We start from the raw sequence: 26,957 nt of genomic DNA, 5'->3' as shown, positions 1-26,957 counted from the left end.
AAGCTGGACTGGCTTAGACTGGACTAAGCTGGACTAACTTAGTGAAGCGTTTGGTGCAGTCTCGGACTAAGAAGCAGGATAAGAAAAACAGTACTGTTCACCAGATTTGTGTTTGCTTAGACTAGGACTACAAATTTTTGCCATTGTGTAATAGAGTAATGCTACAAATCTCATGATATGGGTTAATTGGAGCATATTTTTGCCATGTATATTATGAATCTTAAAAAAAATTGACAATTGTTTTGTTTCTATTACCTGCTAATAGAATTGGGTTTAATTTGCAAATGTAGCTTGATTTAAACTCTATCACCCAACAGAAGAAAAATAATAGTGCCCAATACATGCAACTTCAACAAATACAAGTACATAAGATCTCCATAATTTAGAAAATCCTAGTTAACATTAGTTAACATTAGCCAAAATAGATCTCCATAATTTACAAAATGGCTAGTTAACATAAGCCAAAATACTAGTGCAAAGCTAAGTTATAAGTCATAACATAAGATTGTATGATTAATAAAATACATCCATGTTAACGTTATTAAAATACATCCATGTTAACATTAGCTAAAATCCTCATCCGCTTGCGTTGTCGCTTAAAAGCCTTTGGACGAACACTTTCTTGAGTTCCGGTTTGATTGCCCTGAACACTCCCACATTTTTTTGTTTATCCAAAATAAGAGACAATGCATCAATTTGATCCATAGGAGAGAGACCCATTGCTTCAAGTTCATTAGCTATGTCAGTATGATCTGCAGTACCTTGAACTAAAGCTTCAATTACCATTTGCATCCTCTTCCCACTTTCAACATAAAAATCTTTCAGTCCACTGATAATTGCCTCGGTTCCATCATTTGAACTTCCCACAGCTCTTTTCCTCTTTCTTTGGCTATTTTCAGATGGGGTGCTTTGTTGGCTTTGTTGGTTCATTGAAGAAACAAAATTTTCACCTCCAATATCACTTTCACCAACATGATCATGACTTTGTTCCTCCATCATTTGAGCAGGGTTTCGGCTACATTACCCGTAGCCCGATCTTTTCCAAATATATATGCAAATCTATCAAACAGTGGAAAAGGTTTGCTTCTCCATCCATCGGCTTCTTTATTTCTCTAAGATTATATCAACATAGCAAAACTAAAATTTAGCATGCGTAACAAATATAGCAGCAAGAATATAACTAATGCATAAATAAAATAGGATATGAACCTGCACATAAGTTTGCCATGCGTCATCACTGTCAACTTCAACGCACTTTTTGACATCATTCCATGCAAATCCACTTGTGTTTATCATGTCAACGACCATACTATATGTTTTTTTCCATTTCTTCAACTTGGATTCAATATGTGGATTTGCCTTTATATTTGAATGAGGACATAAAACATTGACAGCTTTTGCTATTTCAACCAAAGTACCTTGTTTGAAAGCACCGGTGTCACACCGTTGCTTCCGAGCAACAAAATCCTCAAGAACTCCTAGTAATACTTCTTCCTCAAATGCTTCCCATTTACGCCTTCTTCCTTTTGGCTCTTGAGTAGCATTCAAAAAATTTTCGTTATCCATACCTAAACAAAAAATATTTTAATGAAGGAAAATACCATACAAATAATCAATTTGCATAATATCCAATCAACTTGCATAATATCCAATCAACTTGCATAACATCCAATTAATTTGCATACCATCCAATCATTGTGCTAATATCTAACAAATGCATGATAAAAAAGGAATACTAAAATAAAATGTTATCATTAACACATATAGCTAGTTCGGTTGCTGGTTCCTAATTGCTCTCCACTCATTATACATTTCCTGAGCCATATCATTCCTCATTGCAGTCCACTGGTCCGATGTTTGAACACTACCAACATATTCACCTTCTTCTGTATTTTGTCCATCTTCTATTATTGGCAAATTCTCCATTGGATCTACAGACATCTCTTGCCTAATAAGATTGTGTAGTAGGCAACAAGCGGTAATTATTCGACCTTGTGTCCTTATCGGATAGAAAGATGGACTCCTTAGTATCGACCACCTTCCTTTTAGCAGGCCAAAACAGCGTTCAATTACATTCCTTGCCTTAGAATGCTTCATGTTAAAATATTCTTCCTTATTAGAAGGTGTTCGTCCCTCCCATTCAGATAAATGATAAGGTATTCCTCTATAGGGTGCAAGGAATCCTTCACCATTTGTATAACCACCATCTACAAGGTAATAACAACCTAATGAAAAAAAAAATAGACCTTATTAGTGTTTTGTAGTTGACAAACAGAACTAAACCTAACTTACAAAGTTGAGACTAAGTAATAGTCTTACCCGCTGGTACCTTAAAACTATTAGGCCTACTAATTGCATCATGTAGCACTCTAGAGTCTGATGCGGAACCCTCCCACCCCGGAAACACATATATGAACTGCATATCTCCTGAACACACACCTAACACATTAGTTGCGACTCGACCCTTTCTTGTTCGGTATCTTGGTTTGTCAATTTCAGGTACATGCACATCAATGTGTGTTCCATCCAATGCTCCCAAGCAATTCTTAAAAATAAAAAATAAAAAAGTTTTTGTTAATTTATACAAAGGGAATGAAGAGTTAAAGCTTAGGGAAAATGAAAAAAAATTCTCATCATACCTTAAAACATCGCCACCTAGGATCTGTAGAATCAATAGGCACAGGCTGGGGGACTTTTAGTAGGATACCTTGTAATCGCAAAATTCCTTGCAATACGCTATTGAAATACCTACTTATAGTCTCTCCCGACCTATAAAATCTACCGCCAACACTACGATTCTTAGTATGATGTGCTAATATTTGTAAAGTCATACACACCTGTTCCTCTACAGACACCAAACCATCAGTTTTTACCCTCCCATCTTGACGAAGTAAGTCGCATAATATGCCAAAAGTCCTTCTATCCATTCTCAATTCGTTGACACATTCAGTATCAGTATTCCCTATTATACCATTCAGATAACACAAACTAATCTCTCGTCTAATAAGTGAACGGTTAGTCAATGTGGGTCGTTCAACATGTCTCTGTTTGCCACGTAGCATCATCACCACAAGAATCGTACAAATATAAATTGTCTCCAAATAAGACATCTCTAACAATAAGATCAATAAAAGCTTCCTTCGATCCATATCTATCCAAACAAAACAAAAAACAAAAAACAAATTAACTAGATCATTAACCCGAGGCAACAAATATACAGGTGGCGTTGAAAAAAAAAAAGTTTTCATTAACCCGAGGCAACAAATATACAGGTGGCGTTGAAAAAAAAAAAGTTTTCATTAACCCGAGGCAACAAATATACAGGTGGCGTTGAAAAAAAAAAGTTTTCATTAACCCGAGGCAACAAATATACAGGTGGCGTTGAAAAAAAAAAAGTTTTCATTAACCCGAGGCAACAAATATACAGGTGGCGTTGAAAAAAAAAAAGTTTTCATTAACCCGAGGCAACAAATATACAGGTGGCGTTGAAAAAAAAAAGTTTTCATTAACCCGAGGCATCATATTCAAAATGTTCTACTCTTATACATCTATAAACATGTGTCTAAGAACACTAGTATGAGGATTGCTATCATTGCTAGGCATTGCATGTGAAAAGGGAAATTAAAGGACACCTGTAATGCAGTAGCCTTAGCCTTAGCCTTCCGTTTATGCTCCTCTTCTCTGCAACCAACAACCACAAAAAATTGCAATTCAGCATCAACCCCACACAATACAAAACATTCACATTGTAATATCATGGTTATAAACCAAGTACACACACACACTGCATACATACATACACACACTGCATACATACATACACACACTGCATACAGTGCATACACACACTACATACACTACACACACACACTGCATACACTACATACACTACACACACACCCTGCAAGTACACACACACTGCATACACCCTGCATACATACACACTGCAAACACACTACACACACACACTGCATACATACACACTGCAAACACTACACATATACACACACTACATACACTACACACACACACTGCATACATACACACTGCATACACCCTGTACACACACACTGCAAACACACTACACACACACACTGCATACATACACACTGCAAACATACACTACACACACACCCTGCAAGTACACACACACTGCATACACCCTGCACACACACACTGCAAACACACTACACACACACACTGCATACATACACACTGCAAACACTACACATATACACACACTACATACACTACACACACTACATACACTACACACACACACTGCATACATACACACTGCATACACCCTGCACACACACACTGCAAACACACTACACACACACACTGCATCCATACACACTGCAAACATACACTGCAAACACACTACACACACACACTGCATACATACACACTGCAAACATACACTACACACACACCCTGCAAGTACACACACACTGCATACACCCTGCACACACACACTGCAAACACACTACACACACACACTGCATACATACACACTGCAAACACTACACATATACACACACTACATACACTACACACACACACTGCATACATACACACTGCAAACACTACACATATACACACACTACATACACTACACACACACACTGCATACATACACACTGCATACACCCTGCACACACACACTGCAAATACACTACACACACACACTGCATACATACACACTGCAAACATACACTGCAAACACACTACACACACACACTGCATACATACACACTGCAAACATACACTACACACACACCCTACAAGTACACACACACTGCATACACCATGCACACACACACTGCAAACACACTACACACACACACTGCATACATACACACTGCAAACACTACACATATACACACACTACATACACTACACACACTACATACACTACACACACACACTGCATACATACACACTGCATACACCCTGCACACACACACTGCAAACACACTACACACACACACTGCATACATACACACTGCAAACATACACTGCAAACACACTACACACACACACTGCATACATACACACTGCAAACATACACTACACACACACCCTGCAAGTACACACACACTGCATACACCCTGCACACACACACTGCAAACACACTACACACACACACTGCATACATACACACTGCAAACACTACACATATACACACACTACATACACTACACACACTACATACACTACACACACACACTGCATACATACACACTGCATACACCCTGCACACACACACTGCAAACACACTACACACACACTGCATACATACACACTGCAAACACAGTACATACATACACACACTACATACACTACACACACACACTACATACACTACACACACACACTGCATACATACACACTGGCAGTGTAACAACTTCTCAGGACCATGACAAAATAAAATGATATAACTACACTACACACACACACTGCATACATACACACTGCATACATACACTCTAGTCAATTTGTTTATGCATAACGCATAGCAAAATGATATAACTACACTTCATCACAAAAAATCAGATAAGCTTCGAACTGCATCAGCAAGCAGATTGATTGAAAACTAAAATCAAATTCATTGAAGGCCCGTGAATTACCTGTTCAAAGAGTCCTTTCGGCAAAAATGTAATGAAGTTGTACTTTGTAGTCGATATAGAATTCCCCTGGAACAATTGAACGCATAATAATTAAAACCGAATACAAACAAAATGAAGTAAGATTTAAAGTGGCAGATAACAGAACATAGATTACATATCCTACACGTTTATACTAATAAACTTGTTGATGGCACATGGTGGAGGTAAAACAAAATCCTGAAAACATCCACTGTGCTAGAAACATATTCTAGATTCTGAGAAGGCCATATCCTAATATTCTGTTCTACGATCCAGATGAAAGAAAGGCAGGGCACTCAAGAACTAAAGAGAAATTATTCATTATTTAAGTTGGGTTAGTTCTAAACATTGAAAGGCAGCCAATATTTGAAGAACCTAATAACTTGTACCAATTTATATATACAAAACCGGGGTATATATAAAAATCACTCACAGAATCCAAAGAGTAGTAACATAATTCAATGTAATTCCTCTTGCAAAGACACCAACTTTTCGCAACAATGAGATTAAAAACCAAATCAACCAACTATCAAAATCCAATGAGTGGTAAACAAGCTATACATTATGCAAAATAGGCAATCAAACGGCAAAAAAACAGCCACAAAATCCAACCTTTTTGCACAGCTTGAGACGTTTCCGCCGCAATGCCTCTCCTTGCTTCTGCTCAGCTTCCCTTCTCCTCTTCTTCTTCCTCTTGTGAAACCCAGACACGAAATTGCTTCACAAAATCCAAACAAGCAAAGCATCAAAACCCGAAAAATCAAAAAACCCAATTCAGAAAACGCGAAAAGAAACAAAATTTCAGGGCTTAGATTTCATCACTGAGCAAATTTTGTGATGGCGGTTTTTACTACCTGAGGATTTGAAAGAAAAGTTGAAATATGAAAACCCCAAATTCTAATCTTAATTTGACCTAAAAATCAAAACCCTAATTTGTTCAAGTGCAGAGGTCTATCATTGAAAATTTCTCAAACCCAAAACAACAAAATCAAATGAAGCTCAGTAATACCACGATCTGCAAAACAAATTGACGAAATAAAGCGAAGATGCGAAGTTTACCAGACAAGTCGGAGCAGATGAGGGCGAGCAGATGCAGATGAGGGAAGGCGCAGAGATCAGAATGAGGAAGATGACTATGAGGGAGCAGGGCAAGGACGACGATGAGGGAAGACGCAGCGATGAGGACGAGCGACGTAGGTTCTTGGATGAGTGACTCTCTCGCGGCTTTCTCTCAGGGCTTACGAGTCCTCCCCGAAACTGGGGTTCCTCGTTAAGAACGCGTAAGGAGGTGAATAATCCGAGCGAGTCCGACCTAAGGTCATTAAAACTAATCCTGCTACAAACCAAACAAGGGACTATAGTCTAGTCCAGTCCAGTCCTCCCTAGTCCTGTCAAACAAACGGCCCCTAATAGGATAATATCTAGTCTAAGAGATACGGTAGAATCCCATGAGGATAACCCAAATATGATAGGACTTACACAATCACATTCCTAATCCAATAGAACTGCAACATGATCTAGTTTCTTCTTTTATGTGACTAAGTGGGAATAAGGCTTCAAGTTGCCGCTCAATGAACCCTAATTATCGAATTGTTAATTGTTCCCACTGCTATAGTATCTACTTCAAAACTTTTTAGAAGTAAGGTATTGTTATAAATTTAACACTTTTTTTAGTAGAGCGATTAGAGCTAGTGGGTTAAATAGTTAGATGTTAGGAAGAATGGGAATAGGTGGGAAAAAGGTGGAGATCGAACTCATACCAAAGGTGGCGAAAAGGTAGGGATCGAACTCGTACCAATGAGCATAGGTATAATTAGTATAGTAATGTATACTAATTTACTAAATACTACATTAGTCGACTAAACACTATATATGTGAATATTTAAAAAATTAGGAAATACCCATAAATAGGACAGTATCTTAATCTTAGTAAAGAAATAGGACATTTCAAATATGCACACGCCATGCACAAAAATCGAACAGAAATAGGATTTTCCTACACCTTGAAATGACTTAATTGCCCTTCTATATAAATGGGTTATTTGCTCCCATTTTCTTATTTCTCTCTCTCTCCCTCCCTCTCTCTCTTCTCTCACTTTCTCCCCCACGCACTCTCTCTCCCATTCTCACTGTGCACACACGGTGCACTGTCATCCCAACCAACAATGTCCAAATGAAAGTCACCACCAATATCAACTCATCCTCACGAGTCCAAAACACCTAGCCTTGTCACGAATCTCATCCCCGATCGTTGGGATCGAAACTCAAGCAGGCCGTGAGTTTTCCGGCCATTTTTTGGCAACACAGCAGACAACCGAGGCTCGAGACCACCACCACTGGACTCACATCGAGGGTGGGAACAAAGCCCAGTCATTAAATGTTGGTGTTTTGTTTGATGAATTTTTCAGGATTTGTTTGTTGTATGTACAGGACATGCACATGATATGCTCATAGATCTGAGCCAACCCAAAAACCTAGATGAATTAATACTTAGAAGTTAAATTAGGGTTTGTGTTTCATGTTGGGGCCAATGGGTTGTGGAATAAATTTCAAGTTTTGACATGCTACAAAACTAGGATGGAACAATTTATGGTTCAAGTGTCCAATTACAGAAATTTGTGAATTTTTTTTCATAATGTGCATGTGGTGTGCATATGGTGTGCATGGCTACATCTTAATATGAGAAGCGGGAATGTTCACTAGTTATGATGCACGTATGTTGTGCCCCAGAATTTAGGGAGAATGACCACAACCTAGTTGGCCTCGGTGGAAAAAAATTAAGAAAAAGCTTAGATGATGTTAAGGATCATGCGTGTCCATGAAATAACGACAACGAGTATCATGTTTTCCACGTGCATGGTTAACCGGTAATTGATATACGTAAAAGACTTTTCAAACTACCACTGTAACCTTATATACGTAAAAATTATGTTTTAATTGTATTCATTATACCAAAAGGTTGCCGTTAAAGTTTCTTGTTAATGAGAAAAATAGCTCATTGCTCGATCTCCAGTTTTGTGCATATGATGTGCATGTGGTGTGCATATAGTGTACCTGGTGGTGACATCGCAGGTGATGACATCATTTTTCTGATTTCAAAAAGAGAGAGCTCTGGGTGTTTGGAGTTAGAATATTACTATGAAATTAGCCATGCACACCACATGCACATTACAGAAAAAATTTCACAAATTTCTGCAATTTGACCCTTGAACCAGAAATTGTTCCATCCCAGTTTTTGTAGCAATTCAAAACTTGAAATTTATTCCACAACCCATAGGCCCCAACATGAAACACAAACCCTAATTTAACTTCTAAGTATTAATTCATCTGGATTTTTGGGTTGGCTCAAATCTGTGAGCATACCATGTGCATGTCGTGTACATACAATGGGCAAATCCTGAAAAATTCATCCAACAAAACACCAACATTTAATGACTGGGCTTTGTTCCCACACTCGATACGAATCTAATGGTGGTGGTCTTGAGCCTCAGTTGTTTGCCATGTTGCCGAAAAATGGTTGGAAAACTCGCGGCCTGCTTGAATTTTGATCCCAACGATCGGGGATGAGATTCGTGACAAGGCTAGGTGTTTTGGACTCGTGAGGACAAGATGAAATTGGTGGTGACTTCGATTTGGACAGTGTTGGTCGAGATGACAGTGCACCGTGTGTGCAGTGCGTGAGGAAGAAAGTGAGAGAAGGGAGAGAGAGAGAGAGAGAGAAATCAGAAAATGGGAGCAAATAATCCATTTATATGTGGGTATTTTAGTAATTTCGGTTTTGTCCTATTTTTGTCCCAAGATTAAGAAATTGTCCCATTTTGGGGTATTTCTCTAAAAAAATTGATATGTTAGCCAACGCTTAAGCCTAAAACCTATCATGAGAGTGCAAAGTTTTGTACATAATTGAACCAATTTACTATACTCGAAACAACTTGAGCTCAATATCTAGCTCGAATTTTTTAAGTGAGCTCGAGCTCAACTCGTGTAAAAACTAAGCCAAACCTATCTCGAGCTTGGAAAAAATTATACGAACCAAACTTGTGCACAATGATATTCAGTTCAGTTCAACTCATTCAAAGTCCTACATGTGAGAATAAAATTAGCATGAGATGTCATAGAGATGATGTACACGTGCCATGGAAGTCCTCCGCTTTCAACTTGTTGAAAACGACATGAGAGTTTAGACACGTGGAATTTGTTATAAAGATTTATAACTTTCAACTTGAGTATAATGCAAGAACCCCCAACACATGTTACGAGTACAAGGGCAAACTTAACAATAACCCATTATATCATGTCTCTCGCCAAACGCAACTTTGTTTCAGTTCAGAGTTCAGACAATATCACAACAATAAATCTGGGATAACCCACAAAAGTCACAGCCAAATTTGACATTTCTGTATAAAATTCTGCATCAAGGGTTTACATGTGACAATTGAAGCATTAGTACAAAGTGAGCGTATTTGATCCGAAGTTTGAAGTCCTCTGAATAATTTGCATTTCCATCGAATATATATTCATCAAAAGCCATGGAGCTCTTTCTTAACCTATTTGCTTCTCATATTCAATTTTACGAGATCGGTAAGTTGCATCTGCATGAACTTCATAGTGAATTCACTCCTTCGAGATAAGGCAATCTTGAGGATTAAATTCTTCATAACCCACATCAACAAGACATAAACCATCAGGGGGTGCCGGTGGAGCAGTGGCGCGTCTGCATGTAGCATCCATCAGCTTTAGCAATGCATCCTCATCTGCACCTGCAGCTGCTTCCCTTATTGCAGTTGCCACAAGAACCCGAACCATCTGCAGAAATAGGTACCAAATTTTTTTATTTGTTAATTTTGGCAACGAAGTACTCATAGAAGTTAGCATCAATACAATATCAAAGAGATCACTAGAGCACCAGCAGAATTAGCAAAATATGGCAATGATATCAAGTTGACTTTAAAGGAAGCCCAAGGACATCACTGTTGCTAATATTGCAAGACACTAGTTCAAAATAATAAATACAAAAACATTGTGCATCAAGTATTACCCTCCGTAAGAATCGATTAGCAACCAGTTCAATACACATCACCCTGCTTCCTCTTTCATGCTCCTACACAACCGCAGTGCTATTAGTAATTAATTATCAGAATGCACATTAATAAGTAAAAGTGTGTAAGTATGCTTTTCTCTGGATCACTACATTCGCAATACAATATGTAATACTCAAGTCTGGAACTAATAGAATCACTCAAAGTAATCATATTTCTACAAATTAAACATCAAATCCAATGCAGGGCACGCCCAGCATTTTGAGCTCACCTAAACAAGAGTTTGAAACAACTTCACATCCTTTAATGTTTAATTAGGTACCAATTTAAAAGGAAAAGAAAAGTGACCGCGTACATTCTGATTAATCAATCACGTTCTAATAGTTCATCATACACAAGTGCACGTATTCAGATCAATCCTGCAATCTAACTGTATATTATAAATAGACACTTGGGAATACAAGCATTCATGCCTCAGCGTAGAAGAAATGTTTGATTTAAGGCAACAAGTGGTTGGGATGCATTCAAAGCCAGCCCACATGCTTAAGCTAGGTAGAAAGTTTTGAGGGCTAGAAAGTACCAGATGTATCAATCGATACTGAAAATTTTCCGAAACTTTTCTTTTCTAATATGTAATGCAACACCTACAACCCCACCATTTACTTCCAGAGGCATGGCCCTCATAAGTGAAATTTCTTCAATCATTAAACAAATATTCTGATTTCCAGTTTGTCACACGAACCTGGAATTTTCCAGAACTTCGGAAGGTTTTGACTTGAAAATGATGATTCTTATTTGGTTCGCAGTACCATGTTTTTTTCCTTTTTCTTTCTGTCTAATCCTAGTTTCCTATATGTTTTGTCCATCCAAATTCCCATCTATATTATTGAGAGAGAGAGAGGCAATTCAGGTCAAAAAAATTGGCATCCGTTATTCCTATGAGTGAACGTGACTTTGGAAAGATATCATTAAGTCATCTCATAGTCCCATGTTTGTTTGCTAACATACGCGCACACATATATATGTGGGTGCAGAAACTAAACAAATGATTTTCATCCTACAGCACAGATGAGAGCTTAAGTGATTTAAATTGAAGAAAAAAAAAAGGTCGTACCCAGTGCACAAGGCTCCCGCTTTACGCAGGGTCTGGGAGAGGTGAATGTCGGCTAGCCTTACCCCCATTTTATGGAGAGGCTGCTCCCAAGTCTCGAACCCGAGACCTACCGCTCATGGGCGAAGGCACTTGCCATCGCACCAAGTGCGACCTCTAAACATGGTAATTTGGAGAAGAAAATATAAAATGAAGAAAAAGTTTCAAAAGACTAGTAATAGCAGTAAACACATACTAAACATGGTAATTTGGATTCTTTAGCTCGAGCATGGAAGACAAAACACTCTGTTGGAGGACCCCTGAAAAAACAAACAAATACCATTAGTACATGGAAGCGCAACTTCCCTCTGCTAAGGTAAGTCAGTGTTAAAGGCATATTTCTTTGAGAGAATATATTAAGGGGATATTCAGCTAGCGAAGATATCTTCGTATGTATCAAACTACAGTTGAGTCAAAAGAACCTAGACAGAAAGTCAGTGACAACAGCATTTGAAGCTCTTCCATCACTACATTTCTGCATAAGATCAGTCATTCCAATGCACCTATATATCAGGTTGGGAAGTTGGATTTGGATGATTATAGAAGATATATCTACTCATGAGAATTATTATATGCATATGGTAATCTGCAGTGCAACCCAAGAAAAAAATATTTAGCGTTCTCTAGGTACATAAAGAAAGGAAAAAAGGATATTACCCGTCATTTAAAAGTAAATGTCGCTTTCTTTGCATTACGAATAAAATATTATGTTGGAGAAAGAACACATGTGCAATATGCAGTCAATGAATTGAAAATATATGCACTCAATGAAGCAAATGAACTTAGGTTGTGCACTGGACATGTGGCATGAAAATGAAAAAAGGGAACGAACAACGTATTTTTGAATAACTACAGCTTACTGGTGCATGACGAGTGCATGACGAGATGGGAGATTGACAATTAATATGGCTTGACCTTGAAGAAGTGAATGAAGTGGTTACAAAATAAAATAAACTACGTGAACTGATAGAACAAGACCAAGATGATGCAAATTGGAATTACGAAGCAACAGTCAAAGCTATAATCTGAAAAAAAAAAAAAAAAAAGGAAGATAAGCATCCAAGTATTAATGGCAAATAAAGCCTCAGTTCTTAATTTCTTACACATTTCTGGATGGTTTGGTATCACGTGCAAACATCTTATATGATAATAACTTTCCTTCTAGTTTCTGTAAAAGTTGGTTCACCCTGCTTACGCTGAATTTCCAAGGTTTCTTCTCGATTCCAATGTCTTCATTATCATTGATAATTAAATTTCCAGCATTTGTCTCACTGCATTGATAACACCCATTTTCATTCTCATGATGATTTTGTGTACTCTTAAAGTTTTGAGCATTCTCTCCACTCTGATTACTTTGCTCCATGTCCTCTTCATCATTAAATGGAAATATATATACATAGCGTCTCCATTTGGCAGTAAAATTTGGATGGAAGGTCCGTGATACCTACACTAAGATTGACTAACTCTCAGAGTATTGAAATTAAAAGAAAACATAAACATGGGCAGCATGCACAGATGAAGACCCAAACCAGCTATGATAACAAAGATCAACTTCAAGATGCAAAAATAATTGAAGTAACCAAAATATGATTAGTGAATTTAAATTTCAGCGTAGCAAGATAAACAGACAAATTTGAACAAAACATCACCTCCGTAACCGATACAACCCTGAGTTTTCCTGGTACTGCACTATTAATGGCATTTGTAATATCTTGAGATTTAACATCCTTATTCCAAGTATCTAAAAAGACAAATGAGTAATGTCAGTGAAATAGCAAACTCACAGATGTATGGGTTGGTAGAATAGAAAAAGCATTATACATGATCACTTGAAACACTGGAGAAGACTATCCTGTATTAGAAACAGTGAAAAGTGCAATGCATGGCTTCAGGGAAAGTGGAAGAAAATTATGAGCATGTATTATTGCAAACAATGTAAAACATAAATGAGTTATTTAATTGATGTGGACTCGTTTTCGAAAGATGCAAAACAATGGAAGCTCCTATTTAGAAAAGAATATTCCAGGAAAAAAAGCATAAAGGGCAGTGCAATAGTTAACCTTATACATTCCTGGGTCATATCAGAATCAGGAAAGTACCAACTCTGTTTAAGCAAGGGAGCAGGTGGTTCGTTCTCATGCTTTTCTATATCATTTTGGCAAGTAATTTTTTTTTCATACAACCGCTATTAAAGGGTCTAAGTAGACATTCTTTTAAAAAGTAAACTAAACCAAATTAGAAACAAATGAGGATGTCACATACAAAAAGAACAAACTTGATGAAGGGCAGTCACTCCTTTGTCAGTGCGCCCAGCAACAACAGCAGCCGCTTCTAATGGTAAACCTTTATCTCTCAGCTGCTTGGCTTTCCTCTCATCAACAAATTTCCCCAGAGATTTTTCCACCAAACTGTCAAGTGGCAACACAATAGAAACCATCTTAAACATTTCATTACAGATCAAAACCAAAGTGCACTTCTAAAATATATGAAACAAGATCACAGATCATCAAAGCTATGAAAAGCAGACATCTTAAATGCGTCAATGAAGAACAAAACCACAGTTTACTCAACTTGGGCATTTCTTAAATATACAAAACATCACAGATTATCAAAGCTGCCAATAGACAATACCTTGGGAGATTGGAAAAAATGATCAGAACCCAGTTGCTGAACTGATCAAATCAAATATATTAGGTATCATACTAAAAAACCGACCATTTTAGCAATTTGGTTTTTACAAAATGATCACTTCGGTCAATTTCCCAAACATCTTAAACACTTGAACAACCAACAAATTCACATTTAACACAACTTGGGCATTTCCAAAACACATAAAAACACCACCACATATCATCAAAGCTACCACCTTTGAACAGTATTGAGTCCCGGCTGCCTCTGCCACCCATCAAACGAACCGCCATGGTACGAAACAACAATCTTGAATGTCAGTCGAGCCCACCTCCCACCCTTATCTTGAGACAGCGGAACACTCTCCAACCTATTGCATAAATTACTCCTAGTCAAACAAGCATTGCCCAACAAGGCGGACAGGGGCTTCCGGCCCGTGACCACGTCGGAGTAAAAATCGATGACCTGTTGCCATGGCCGGGCGGCCATGAACTGGAAGCTTTCTCTGCAAAAACCCAGTATTTAACAAACAAATTATTGAAATTTGAGGACACAAGTGAAGAGAAAGAAGAAGGGAGGACAAATGGATGGAGGTGATTACTTGGTAGTCCAGCGTGCAAATGCGCAGGGATCGGTGTGGTTGTAGTGAACCAAAACCTTCTTCTCCATTTGAATTTTTTGCGGTTTTGTCTCTCTGCTTCAGTATCTGCTAGCGACTGCGAGAGAGGCAATTCTCAATTTCTGCCCGATAAAATATGTTTCCGTCCCACTATACCCCTGGGGAGTCCTACTTTGCTTTAGACCTCCATTAATAAGGAAGACTGAATGACAACAACTAAAAACCGAAACCTTCTTTTCGACCGGGTTAAAAGCTCCCACAAAGTTTTTATCGATCGTCATGTATATCTTCCTATTTGTACGCTTCATTCTATTTAATGAATATCATACAGCCTAATCGGATAAATGGTCTCTGTGGTCATAAGGTATTCGGATGATAGCCCCTGTGGTCTAAATTTGTTAGGATTTATGCCCTTCTGTTAATAATGCTGACGTGGCTGCCACATATATGCCATGTGGCTGCCAAATGTCTGCCACGTGGCAAAAATAATAATTTTTAATTTTTTTAAAAAAAAACCTGAATTTTTACAAAAAAAAAAAAAAAAACCCAGATCTGCAAGAAGAAGAAGAAGAAGAAGGAAAAGGGAGAGGGAGGGAGGGAGGGAGGAGGGTCGCGCGGGGAGAGGGCTCCGGCGAGGGGGGGAGCTGGTCTCCGGCGGGAGGAAGAAGAAGAAGAAAAAGAAGAAGAAGAAGAAGAAGAAGGAAGAGGGAGAGGGAGGAGTCGCGCGGGGAGACCGGCGGGAAGAAGAAGAAGGAAGAAGGAGAGGGAGGAGGGTCGCGCGGGGAGAGGGCTCCGGGGGGGGGAGCTGGTCTCCGACGGGAAGAAGAAGAAGAAGAAGTCCGGCCGGAGGGGGGGAACGGGCGGAGGGCGGGGGGAGCTTCTGGGTTTTTTTTTTTTTTTTTGTAAAAATTCAGGTTTTTAAAAAAAAAATTAAAAATTATTATTTTTGCCACGTGGCAGACATTTGGCAGCCACGTGGCATATATGTGGCAGCCACGTCAACATTATTTAACAGAAGGGCATAAATCCTAATAGACTTAGACCACAGGGGTTTAAATCCTACCAGACTTAGACCACAGGGGTTTAAATTCGAATTTTTTTACCACAAGGGCTATCATCCGAATACCTTATGACCACGGGGAGCATTTATCCTATTAGGCATTTTCCTAAAGAAATAGTTTTTTATTTTAGTTTTCATTTTGTATGCACAAACTCCATGCACTCTTTTTCATTCCTCTTTTGCATTCCCCTTATTTCAATCATAAAAAAAGAAAAATAAAAAATGAAATAGTTATCGTCACTTTGTACTACGGTCTAGTGATATTGTTCTTCACTTGTAAGTGAAAAGTCTTAAATCCGATTCTCGCCAAAAGCAAATTTGAACTACATTATTACTAGCCCATTATGAGGTTAAGCCCACCTCATTTCCTTAATGTAGATAATATCGTTTGTTCCAAAAAGAAAAAAAAACGAAAATGATTATTAAATGAACCCTTAGCTGGGATGAACTTATAACCATCGTGACGTTTTTGGAGCTAGTAATACAATATTATTTGTAAGACGCTCTCTACACAACCTTATATTATATAATAAACCGCAACTTCATAATAGTGGTAGTAAACACTTTTTTATGCCAAATGTTTTCGTGTCACATTACTTGTCCGTGCAAGACACGTACGAAAGACCCCTACATTCAAGTCGCACATAAACCCATATTGTTATAATAGAATGTAGGAGGTCCCCATGGAACGCCAACGAAAGCTCCTACGCAAGAATTTTTCATTAGAAACCACTTATTTATGTGGCTACTTTAGTAAGTATCAATTCCAACAGTTGAATTTTTTTCATACAAACGATATTACTACTTTAATTTATATTACAAAAAAAAGAGTGGAATATAGAGAGCTTGAATCCAGTAGACAATAAATAAGGACAAGGCCCTAACCACCCAGCACGCAGAGCGGTGGAAGTTTTAAAAGGTAAAATAAGTTGTCTGAAAAGTTTTTCTGCGGGTTGCAAGTTGCTAGGTTTGTGTTTTGCTTTTTGTTTTGTTTTTTGTGTGTTTTAGGCTCTATTTTGTTTCGTTTTAAGGGTTTTGTTTTGTTTTGTTTTGTTTTAAGGGTTCATTTCTTCGTGTTGTGCTTATCTTGTGATTGAGTCTCTACTTGTGTACGTTTGTTCGGTAAGAAAATTGTAACAATGGTCCCTCAATTTTAATGAAATTAGAACAATAACCGTCAACTGAAAGAGGGAAATGATCTCTTAACTTTAATCTAATTGGAGAAATGATTCCTTAACTTTAACAACTATAGCAATGGTTCTTCCACCATGACTTATTTTGACAAAGGTTCTGACGGAGTTGACGAAAATGACCATGATTGCACGTTTTGATAAGTTAAGAGACCAATGGTCACAAATTTTTAGTTGAGAGATCAACGCTTAAAGGGACCATTGCTAAAATTTTCTCTTATTTTGTTGGTAATGAATTTTAGGAAGGTAATCGGCTAAAATTAAAGTTTAGGAAAAAATTAACAACTCTATACAATTTATGTTAGAATAAATCAAATATCAATTATATAATATGTAATAATTGTACAAATTATTTCAAATTATAATTTCACTATATATATTCATTATACGAGAATATGAATACTAAATAGATTTGTATATAAATTCACAACAAAAATCACTAACTTGATTTTGGAAGATAGAGGCTTACAGCCTCACAGTAGCAATCTCCTAAGACATAAATACGCCCATACACCAGTGCAGTAGTTCACGGACATCTATCTTGCAGGATACAACTATCTAATCCAAGTTCTTGCACTCGAACTTGGATTCTTGACGAATTTACTATGTGTTTCTCTATGAAAGCGAAAATGGAAGAGCGATTGAAATTGTGTGGTTTTTTGTTTCTGATATCACAACCATTTATAACGGTGTTTTTGCAATAGTTGTGCCCATTCAATATTATCCTTTCAGAAAGGACGTAACTGTTTTCTTAAACAGTTTTATCCTTTTGGAAAAACTAAATTGCAAAATCAAAAACGTAAAATCGTACTTGTGTTTTTCGTCCGTCCGAGCCCAAGATGACACACCCTGTCCCAAAGGAGGGCATGCTGGCCGTCACGTGAGTGTGACGTAACCATTTACACAGTTCGGAAGCTTTAAAGATACAATTACTAAGATGAAACACCCGAGGGTGAGTCCTACTTTTGTGAATTCTGTCAGAACACCATTGGATTCCTCGTGGCCACCAAAGCTCTGCTATCTAGAACCTGAAGGGGCGCAAAACAAAGTTGAGTGGGTCAGTAAAACAAAGTTTTTCGAAAACATTTCAATTAACAACATTTCTAACCCCTCTCTGTAAAACCTGTATACTTTCCCAGAAAATAGTATATATATATAACCATAATTAATCTCAAAACTCAATTCACAAATCTTTAACACTTTTCAAGAAAAATATGTCATGCTATGCATCAAAACATAATAAGGATGCAACATTATAACAGGTGAAATAAGGAATCAACCGGAGACCCTGCAGTTGGTCCTGTACGGTTAATTCTATAGCTCAATATCCAATCTAACCGGAGTCACCACTGTGACCTGTACGGCACTACTCTGCACATAAATCGGAACTACCTAAAGTAGTTTGTACGATAAGAATGGTGTAAGAATATGCTCTAGTGCTTCTCTCATCAATCATCTGTGCACATAATCTAAGGTCACCTACTAGTCGGAACCACCTATAGTGGTCTGTACGACTAGCATGTCGGAACACTCTCATGGTCTGTACGACATGCACCTACTTGGATCTAAGGTGAGCGTGCGGTGCGGTGAATAATATAAGCACTAACACCAGGGGTGCAGGTTATGAGCTCTCAACACAATTCACATCATCAATGATTCACAGGAATAACATAAAACTCACCTGATACTCACATGTGCATCCACAGCACCAATTCACATATATATATGCATCAATTATCAATTCATATATCTCATAATATGCATGCATGGCATTTTAAAACGTACTTTCAATTAAACTCAATTTCTGGGGAAAATATCAATAGTATATAGGTATAAACAGAAATACTGCCCACTCACCTGGAGTTCGCCCAACAACTCCCTAGCACAACACATCAAGGTGTCATGACGATCAGCGCCTAGAACAATAATCAAATCCAACCTCAGAAATCATATCGATAGAATATATAACTTATATAAAACACGTCACTACGCAGTTCGATCCGGAAGATCTGCAACTCAGATTTCCATACTTCCAGAGGTCCACAATATACCTCTAGGACAACATCCTAAAATTTCATTACCATCCAACGGTCGGATCTCCGTCAATTGTCGAAACCGAGTGATAGTTAACATTCTATTTTATGAACTTACAACTCCAATTCCGGAAGATCCGTAAATCGGATTCCCAATCCATAAGTTCCTATAATCCTAAAATATTATGTATTACAATGTATCAAAGTTTGGTGACAATCCAACGGTCGGATCGTCAATTCACATTTTCACCTAACCACGAATCGTAACGAACTTAAGTTCAATTACTCAATTTACGTCCATCAATTATCAAAACTGAATCTAGAACCTTAAACACATGCTAAGAATGACATTGGCGGGCCATTGGCCACGCGCCGCCGCACGGGCCGCCGCGGGTGGCGGTTGGCCGCCCCGGCTCGCCGGAAAATCCAACTATTTCCAAAAGTTCTCAAAAAATACAGAATTGAAGATCTCAATGAGTAGAGTAAACTTTATACCTGAGGCCAAGGCCAATTTGGCCTGGAAAGGCTCCAATTTGCTCAAACCGGTGCGAAACCCTAGAATTGGGTGAGTTCCAATTCGTCCTCAAATCAACTCTGATGCTCCAACTAATGCTTGGGCTTTGTTTTAGGCCTCAAGAGGAAGCTATGGGTGGTGGCAATTGAAAGAAATTGCTTCGGAATTGGGTGATTCGAAGCCAAAGCCGATGCACCCCTCATTGCGGTTTTCTCCATTTTCAAAGCCAAATCTCTCCAATTTTGAGATGGAATGGATAGAGGAAGGCTCCTAGAGTGTTTCCCATGAGGTTTCTTGAAGAAATTCGCAGGAAAAATGGGTGAAAATCGTCAAAAATAGGCATGGATGCCAACCGGGTCAAAAACGGGCCAAGGGAATCTGGCCGATCCCCTGCGCCACTCTCTCCCTCCTTTCCTCTGTTCCGATTGGCCATCCTCTCCTTCTCTCTTCTCCTGATTCGTCAGCTCTCTCTCCTTTCTCTCCCGGAGCTCCTGCTCTCTCTTCCTCTGGTTGGGCAGTTTCTGCCCAATCTCTTCTTCTTCTTCTTCCTCACACGCACACACACACACAAAACCTTCCTTCACTTATATTTATTTATTTTTGTTTTCCTTTACATCCAAGCCATCCATTTAATTCTTCAATAAATCTAGGCCATCCATTTTCATAAAAGAAATTCTAGATTTTACTAAAATTATAATTCCTTAAAATCCCAAATTTCAAACGTTAATAACTTCTTCGATATAACTCCAAATCACGAACCTTCAGCGCCCACACGTCCATAGTGACGAATACTATGAGGATATGTCAAGAAAATAAATCTTAGATGGCACGACACAACGATTAACCTTGAATAATGCGTGTGCCTCAAAGGGCATTTTTGTAAAATCCTTTATTAAAACTTTAGAAACTCTTAAAATTAGGGACGGGCTGTCACACAAGAGCCCCAAGGCCCATGTTTGACATTTACTATATACACCCAAACCCTCCAAGTCCAAAACCCAAGGTCCATGGCTTTGGCTCAATTCTTTTCAAATAATAAGTGAGGGAACTCACTTATATAGAGGAATTGGAAAGTGTGTATGAGCAATGTGGGACAAAAGTCCCTCACAAGTTCTAACAATTTCAGGGGACAAACGGACAAATACCTGTGACAGCTCGTCCCGAAATATAATTTTCAATGGTGTGAATTGCCTAAAATACCCCTAGACGTTTGTAGTGTTGTGTGGTTTAAGTTGTGTTGTGGACCAATTATTTTCTTCCTAACCTTTTGGACCCAATTAGAACTAAAGGTTCTAATTGTTTTGGTTGGTTGTAAGAGGATCAGGACCACACACACTCACACACACTCTCTCTAGTTGACCCTCTCTTTCTCTCTCTTCCTTCTCGGTTTTTCTCCATTTTCATACCATACGTACGGACGAACCTCAACCAAACCATTTCTTCATGGATTGAGGTTATGGAGACCATTTTCAAGTTCCTTGCGAGCCCAAGAACCCATTGATACTATTATTTGGACATGAAACCTTGAAAAACCCGAGAAACCATAATATCTGATTTGAGCACTGTTCATGCACATGTAAATGTGGAGTTTTTGGAAGGTTCTAAGATTATAGGAAGCTTTAGATCATCTTCACGAAGCTCAGAGAAGAAAAATGAAGTGATTTGGACGTCGGGAAGTTGAGTTTCAACGAGTTACAGGTTTAGCCGGATTATCAAGGGATTTTCCAACAAGTTCCGTCGATTTTAGGATTTTTGAAAGGTAAGGTTTTGTTCTACTTGTCTTAAGCTTCATTTTGGTATAAAATTCGTGAAATTTGGTTGAGAAATGAAGAAGATATTAAGGTTTTTTGAATTTCCAGTTTCCAACGATGGCGACCGGCGATTTGTCGAAGAAGAAATGAGAATATTTCATCGATATTGATGGAATCTTGCTAACGGCAGCTAATGGTGTCAGGTTAGTTTTAACGAAATATTCTAATTTTTAGCGGAATATTCCCTAACGGCGGTTAAGGATTCCGTCAGGGTTGGCTGTCTGTGGGGGCGCGTCTGGCCATGCCTTGGCCCGCGCGTGATGGAGTGTGGAACGTCGGAAAAATTTTCTAAAAATATAAAGATGTTCGTGAGGTTGAGTAGATCATGGTGGTATACTCAAATACCCCAACATTGTATGAGAAGTTATTTTCTAATTTTGTGTATGTGCTTTAAATAACGTTTATTCAGTTATTTCGCATATAGGTGAGACCTATCCTGAGGACGAGCGCTATCAATCAAGACTCGGGGGCTACGACCCTTCGACATACCAGTGAGTGGGCTTTTGGTTTTCCGTATATACCTATATACTTGAGATTTTTCCCTGAAAATGAATTTAAATGAATATATGTTTTGGAAATGCCATGCAGGTATCTATCTATTTTAATTATGCATTAGTAGTTACATACATTCATGATTGGTGTTACGGACGCACGGGTAAGTGCCAGATAAGTTCATAAATCAAAGGTATGAGATTGTTTCGGTTATGTGATGTATGGTGTGATGTATTGAGAGCTCATAAACCTGCACCCCAGTGTTAGTGCTCCCGCTCAGAGTTAGGGCACAATCCTTCACATAATGTTCACCTCCCGCACCATATGCTTACCTTGGATTCAAGTTAGGTGCACAGGCTTGTCGTATATACCATTTTAGGTGGTTTCGACTCGTAGGTGACCCGCGATCATTCGCACAGCCTTCATGTGATCGTAGCACTAGAGCATATTTACTTTACACCTAGTATTGTCGTACATGCCACTTGAGGTGGTTCCGACTCGTGTGCAGGATTTGATTTGATTTGATATGATTGAGATTGGTTATGAGCTATATACTCAGTAGTGTAGTTTGAGTTAGAGAGATTTGGCTGATGCGATATTTGATATTTATATATTTTGCTTGGTTTACCTATAACATTGCATTGAGATACTTTGACATGGCATACTTATGAATATCGTTTTCTGAGCATGGTTTTGAGATATGTATATATGTTCTATTTTTCTAGGAAAACTGTATGGGTTTTACGGCGAGGGGTTAGAATTTTTGAGAAATGAAACGATTTTGAAAAGCTTTGTTTTTACCCACTTACACTTTCTGTTGTGCGCCCCTCCAGGTTTTAAGTAGAAGTGCTTGGTGGATCACGAGGATTCTGACGGGGGTTCTGACAGAACATATCACCCTCGGGTGTTGTATAATTAGTACTTGTCCTGCTTGACTGCACTTAGGATATTTATACTCTAGTTGTGTATTTCACACTTAATCTCGCACTTGCACATTATCTTAGCTAGTACTCTAGTTGATTTGATTTTTGTTTATTCGTAATTCCTTATATCTCTAGTGCTTCTACACTGTGCACATGGTTACATCACTCTCACATGATGGCCAGCATGCTTTGATTTAAGTCGGAGTGTGTCATACCTCTTTTGCTTTAGAGCTCCAATAATAAGGAAGAAGGAATGACAACAAAAACTCAAAAGTGAAAACTACTTAAATGGTTTTTGGTTTATTTATAGTGTACGCACCAAACTCCATACTCTTTTTCATTTCTCATTTACATTCCCCCTTATTTCAATCATTAATAAAAAAACTGAAATAGTTATTAAATGAGTCCTTAGTTAGGATGAACTTACAACTATCATGGCGTTTTGAGACCAATAATACCAAAATTATTTGTAAGACGCTCTCTACGTAACCTTATATTAGATATTAAACAGCAACTCGATGGTGATGGTAAACACCTTTTTATGGCAGAGGCTTTCCGGTCACACTACTTATTCGTACAAGACACATACGAAAGGACCCCTACATTCAAGTCGCACATAAACCCATATTGTTATAATAGAGAGCAGGAGGTCCCCCTAGAACATCAACGGAAGCTCCTACGCAAGAATTTTTCAATTGAAACCACTTTTTTACTTAGGCACATGGCCAGTTTGATAAGCATCAACAGCAACGGTTGAATTTTTTAAAAATACAAATGATCTTACTATTTTAATTTATATTATAAAATAGAGCGTAAGATAGAGAGTTTGAATCAAGAAGATAATAAATAAGGACAAGACCCTAATCCCCAATGACGCAATGCGGTGAAAGTTTTTAATGGTAAAATAAGTTTTTCTGAAAGAGGGAAATGATCTCTCAATTTTAATCTAATTAGAGAAATGATCTGTCAACTCTAACTCCAACTGTAGCAATAGTTCTTGCACCATGATTCATTTTGACGAAAGTTCTGATGGAGTTGATGAAAATGACCATGACTGCACATTTTGATAAATTAAGAGATCAATGGTCACAAATTTTTAGTTGAGAGATCAACGCTTAAAGTAAGGACCATTGCTACAATTTTCTCTTATTTTGTTGGTAATAAAATTTTACCCTCGTCCAAAAAAATTTCTTCACGGGTTTAACATTAAAATTCAAGGAGTATAATTCTTTTCCCTCCCCTCCTCTCACATTTTATTTTTTTATCTTTTTGTCACTATTAAAAAAAATCAATATAAAAATATTTACGTAACTTAACCGTAAACGTTCAAATATAAGGGAGAAAATCCTCCACCAAAATTCAAAACACTAAATAGCGAGTGAAGTAGAGCTTGTTTAAATGTGCTTTTAAAATAACTGAAAGCGTTTTTGGTGAAAATATTTTTGGAACCAATCCTTAGTAAAAATGCAAGTAAATCCTAGAAAAGCACTTAAAGTGCTTCCTGGAATAAACATATAACTGGTGCTTCTTGCAAAAAGCATTTAAAGTGCCTTTGGAACCCAAAAATATTTTCTCTAAAAGCACTTTCAACATTTTTAAAAGCACTTCCAAACATTTTTCAAACCCCTCCCCACCCCTCTTCTCCCTCCTGAGCCGAGCCTCCCAACAACCTCCCTTTTCTCCAACTACCTCCCATCCACCAAAATCACTCAGATCTAGTCATCGGGGACGACATCTACATCACCAGGGATGACTACACGTCGTCAGGTCTATGAACCTCATTGGAAAAAGGCGAATCGCACTGCTGCCGCGTCAGAGAGATCTAGAAAGACGATGTCGGCCTTGTATTTTGAGAATTGGCACTACTAGCGTTGTATTTTGGGTATTGGGTTCGACCAATTTTTGAAAAAAAAGGTCAGAACAATCAAATTGGAAGCTTTGACTACAACGCCAACACACCCAGAAGCATCGACATCCTCACCGACTTGTGGTGGTCCAGAACCGCCCACACCATACACCATAGCCATCTTCACCGACTCTGGATGCGTCAACAGTGGTGGTTGTGTCCGTGTAGGGGTTTGAAATTGGGGGAAGGGCAGCGAAGCCTATGTGGATTCGGTGAGATGAGATAGAGTGAGGAGAGATGATAGGTTTTGGGTTGGTTGGGGGATGGGGTTGGGTTGGCGGCAGAGAGAAGAGAGAGCTTTACAGCGAGGGATTTGGATTTGGATTTTTTTTTTTTGTTGAGATTTGAAATTGATTTAGTTGTTGGTTTGGGTCACAAGAAGGGCATCCTGCAATTTCCTTAGATTGGGCACGATTGCAAGGTTGAGGTTGTGGTAGGAGCGGATGAAGGCTTGAAGGAGGTCGATGGAATTGGGGCGGGGTGTGGAGTTTGGATGGGAGGGGAATTGAAGAGGGCGTCGCGGGGGTGGAGCTAGAGGGAGAAGGCATTGGAGTTGAGGGGTTGGGATTCCTGGGATTGGGTCTAGCGGTTAGAGGGACTCTAGGTCGAAGGAGGGGAGGTGAAGAGAGTGGAGGAGATGGAGGTGGTTGGGAGGCTCGAGAGGAAGAAGAGGGGTGGGGCGGGGTTGCAGGGAAGGTGGGGTGGGTTCTGATTTTTTCAGTTTTTTTTTTTTTTTTTTTTTTTTAAGAAGATTTAGGTTTTTTAAAAAAAATTTTAAATTCTTTTTTTTGCCACGTGGTACAAATGTAGTAGCCACGTCACCTCTTAATGGATCAATGGACGGAAAATCTAACAGATGTATTATTTTGAAATAAAATAGTAATTGAGGTATAAAAGTGAAATGGTTTAAAGATGTATGAGATTATAATAGATATCAAAGTTGAGGGGTTACTATGTAATTTACCCTAAAGTTATTTTCTTTTTCATGGGTTTCTTTGTAACTGCTGGGTAATTTCTCATAATAAAAGGGGAGGTTTTGATTTAAGGGTTTGTTCTACTGAGTACCACTGACGATTTAGCATTTTTCCAAGGGTTTTTGTTGTCCCTTCACGGTTGGATTCTTTACCATTTTTTCCCTCTTTTTTTGGTATGAATTTTCACTCTCTTGCAAGAACAGCTCCCTTTATTTATTTAATTTTTCAATTATAGCTGATTTTTCTGTGTATTTTTTTCTTGGTTCGTACGGTATTTGGATTTTTACTCTCCTGTAGTAGTGTGTGTATAAATTAGTGTCCTCTGTGCAACTTGCAGCAAGAAAATTGGAAATTTGAAGCAATGTTACCCTCCCTTTTTAGATCACCCATTAGAAATTTGACAAAAAGGACATCAGTTTGCAAAGCATGGAGATTAAGCCCCCTCTTCCTAGTCTATAGGGTTTCTGGTCAAGCCAGCTCCACCCTCCTCCACAAATCCATCGTTGACGATGTAACGAACGAGGTTTACTCTCTGCATTATGATAATCGGACTTTCGACGAGTACTCCAAGGTAGAATTTCCAATTTCTCACATGGGAAAACTGTCCAATTCACATCTTCGCGTGGTCGGCACTTGCAACGGACTGATCGGTCTTGCGGATGATATCTTCAGATATGGTTACAACTTTTTCTTATGGAACCCAGCCATTACAAAGTTACTGAAACTTCCTATGCCTGGTTTTACATATAGGACGCATGGTGGGTACAATGCTAGTATTGGATTCAGTTTTGATGCTATGACCAATGACTATAAGGTTGTGAGAATTGTCACTCTTTTGGATGATGATGAGAAGTTAACTGTAGCTGAGGTATATTCACTAGCCACTGGCTCATGGACCAATCTTGGTTCTCTTGCTCAATGTCAACTACGTGGAGCTGCATCCCAGGCTTTTGTTAATGGGGTTTGA

The 26,957-nt window shown here is 38.5% G+C and overlaps 3 protein-coding genes across 7 annotated transcripts; 1 reads left to right on the top strand and 2 right to left on the bottom strand.

Annotated features, from left to right (window-relative positions):
• Positions 1–1,209: 1,209 nt before the first annotated feature.
• On the bottom strand, positions 1,210–7,058 carry LOC139190689 (protein ANTAGONIST OF LIKE HETEROCHROMATIN PROTEIN 1-like). 5 transcript variants are annotated; one of them, XM_070811107.1, is made up of 7 exons: positions 6,711–7,042; positions 6,264–6,369; positions 5,634–5,699; positions 3,633–3,681; positions 2,640–3,151; positions 2,320–2,545; positions 1,617–2,225 (listed from the first exon to the last, which is right to left on the bottom strand). In XM_070811107.1, exons 5-7 carry the CDS (start codon positions 3,147–3,149, stop codon positions 1,768–1,770), a joined length of 1,194 nt encoding a protein of 397 aa, XP_070667208.1. In that variant the 5' UTR covers positions 3,150–3,151; positions 3,633–3,681; positions 5,634–5,699; positions 6,264–6,369; positions 6,711–7,042; the 3' UTR covers positions 1,617–1,767. The 5 variants fall into 5 exon arrangements, 4 of the variants coding, with proteins under 4 accessions (XP_070667209.1, XP_070667212.1, XP_070667208.1 ...); XM_070811109.1 differs by lacking the exon at positions 6,711–7,042 and having other exon boundaries at positions 6,264–6,544; XM_070811108.1 differs by lacking the exons at positions 1,617–2,225; positions 2,320–2,545; positions 2,640–3,151; positions 6,711–7,042 and adding an exon at positions 1,210–1,532 and having other exon boundaries at positions 6,264–6,545.
• A 2,969-nt stretch (positions 7,059–10,027) lies between these two features.
• LOC103453647 (uncharacterized) lies at positions 10,028–15,360 on the bottom strand. The gene is made up of 8 exons (XM_008393202.4): positions 15,070–15,360; positions 14,707–14,973; positions 14,103–14,248; positions 13,490–13,581; positions 12,944–13,284; positions 12,037–12,100; positions 10,690–10,752; positions 10,028–10,457 (listed from the first exon to the last, which is right to left on the bottom strand). Exons 1-8 carry the CDS (start codon positions 15,135–15,137, stop codon positions 10,266–10,268), a joined length of 1,233 nt encoding a protein of 410 aa, XP_008391424.3. The 5' UTR covers positions 15,138–15,360; the 3' UTR covers positions 10,028–10,265.
• Positions 15,361–26,351: 10,991 nt separating this feature from the next.
• LOC103430887 (F-box protein At3g07870-like) lies at positions 26,352–26,957 on the top strand. The gene has a single exon (XM_008369030.3). It carries the CDS (start codon positions 26,352–26,354, stop codon positions 26,955–26,957), a length of 606 nt encoding a protein of 201 aa, XP_008367252.3.

Source organism: Malus domestica, chromosome 13 (genome assembly GCF_042453785.1).
Source record: "Malus domestica chromosome 13, GDT2T_hap1".
NCBI lineage: Eukaryota > Viridiplantae > Streptophyta > Magnoliopsida > Rosales > Rosaceae > Malus > Malus domestica.
The sequence above is the reverse complement of the archived record's forward strand: the minus strand, read 5'-3'. Positions and strand labels throughout refer to the sequence as shown.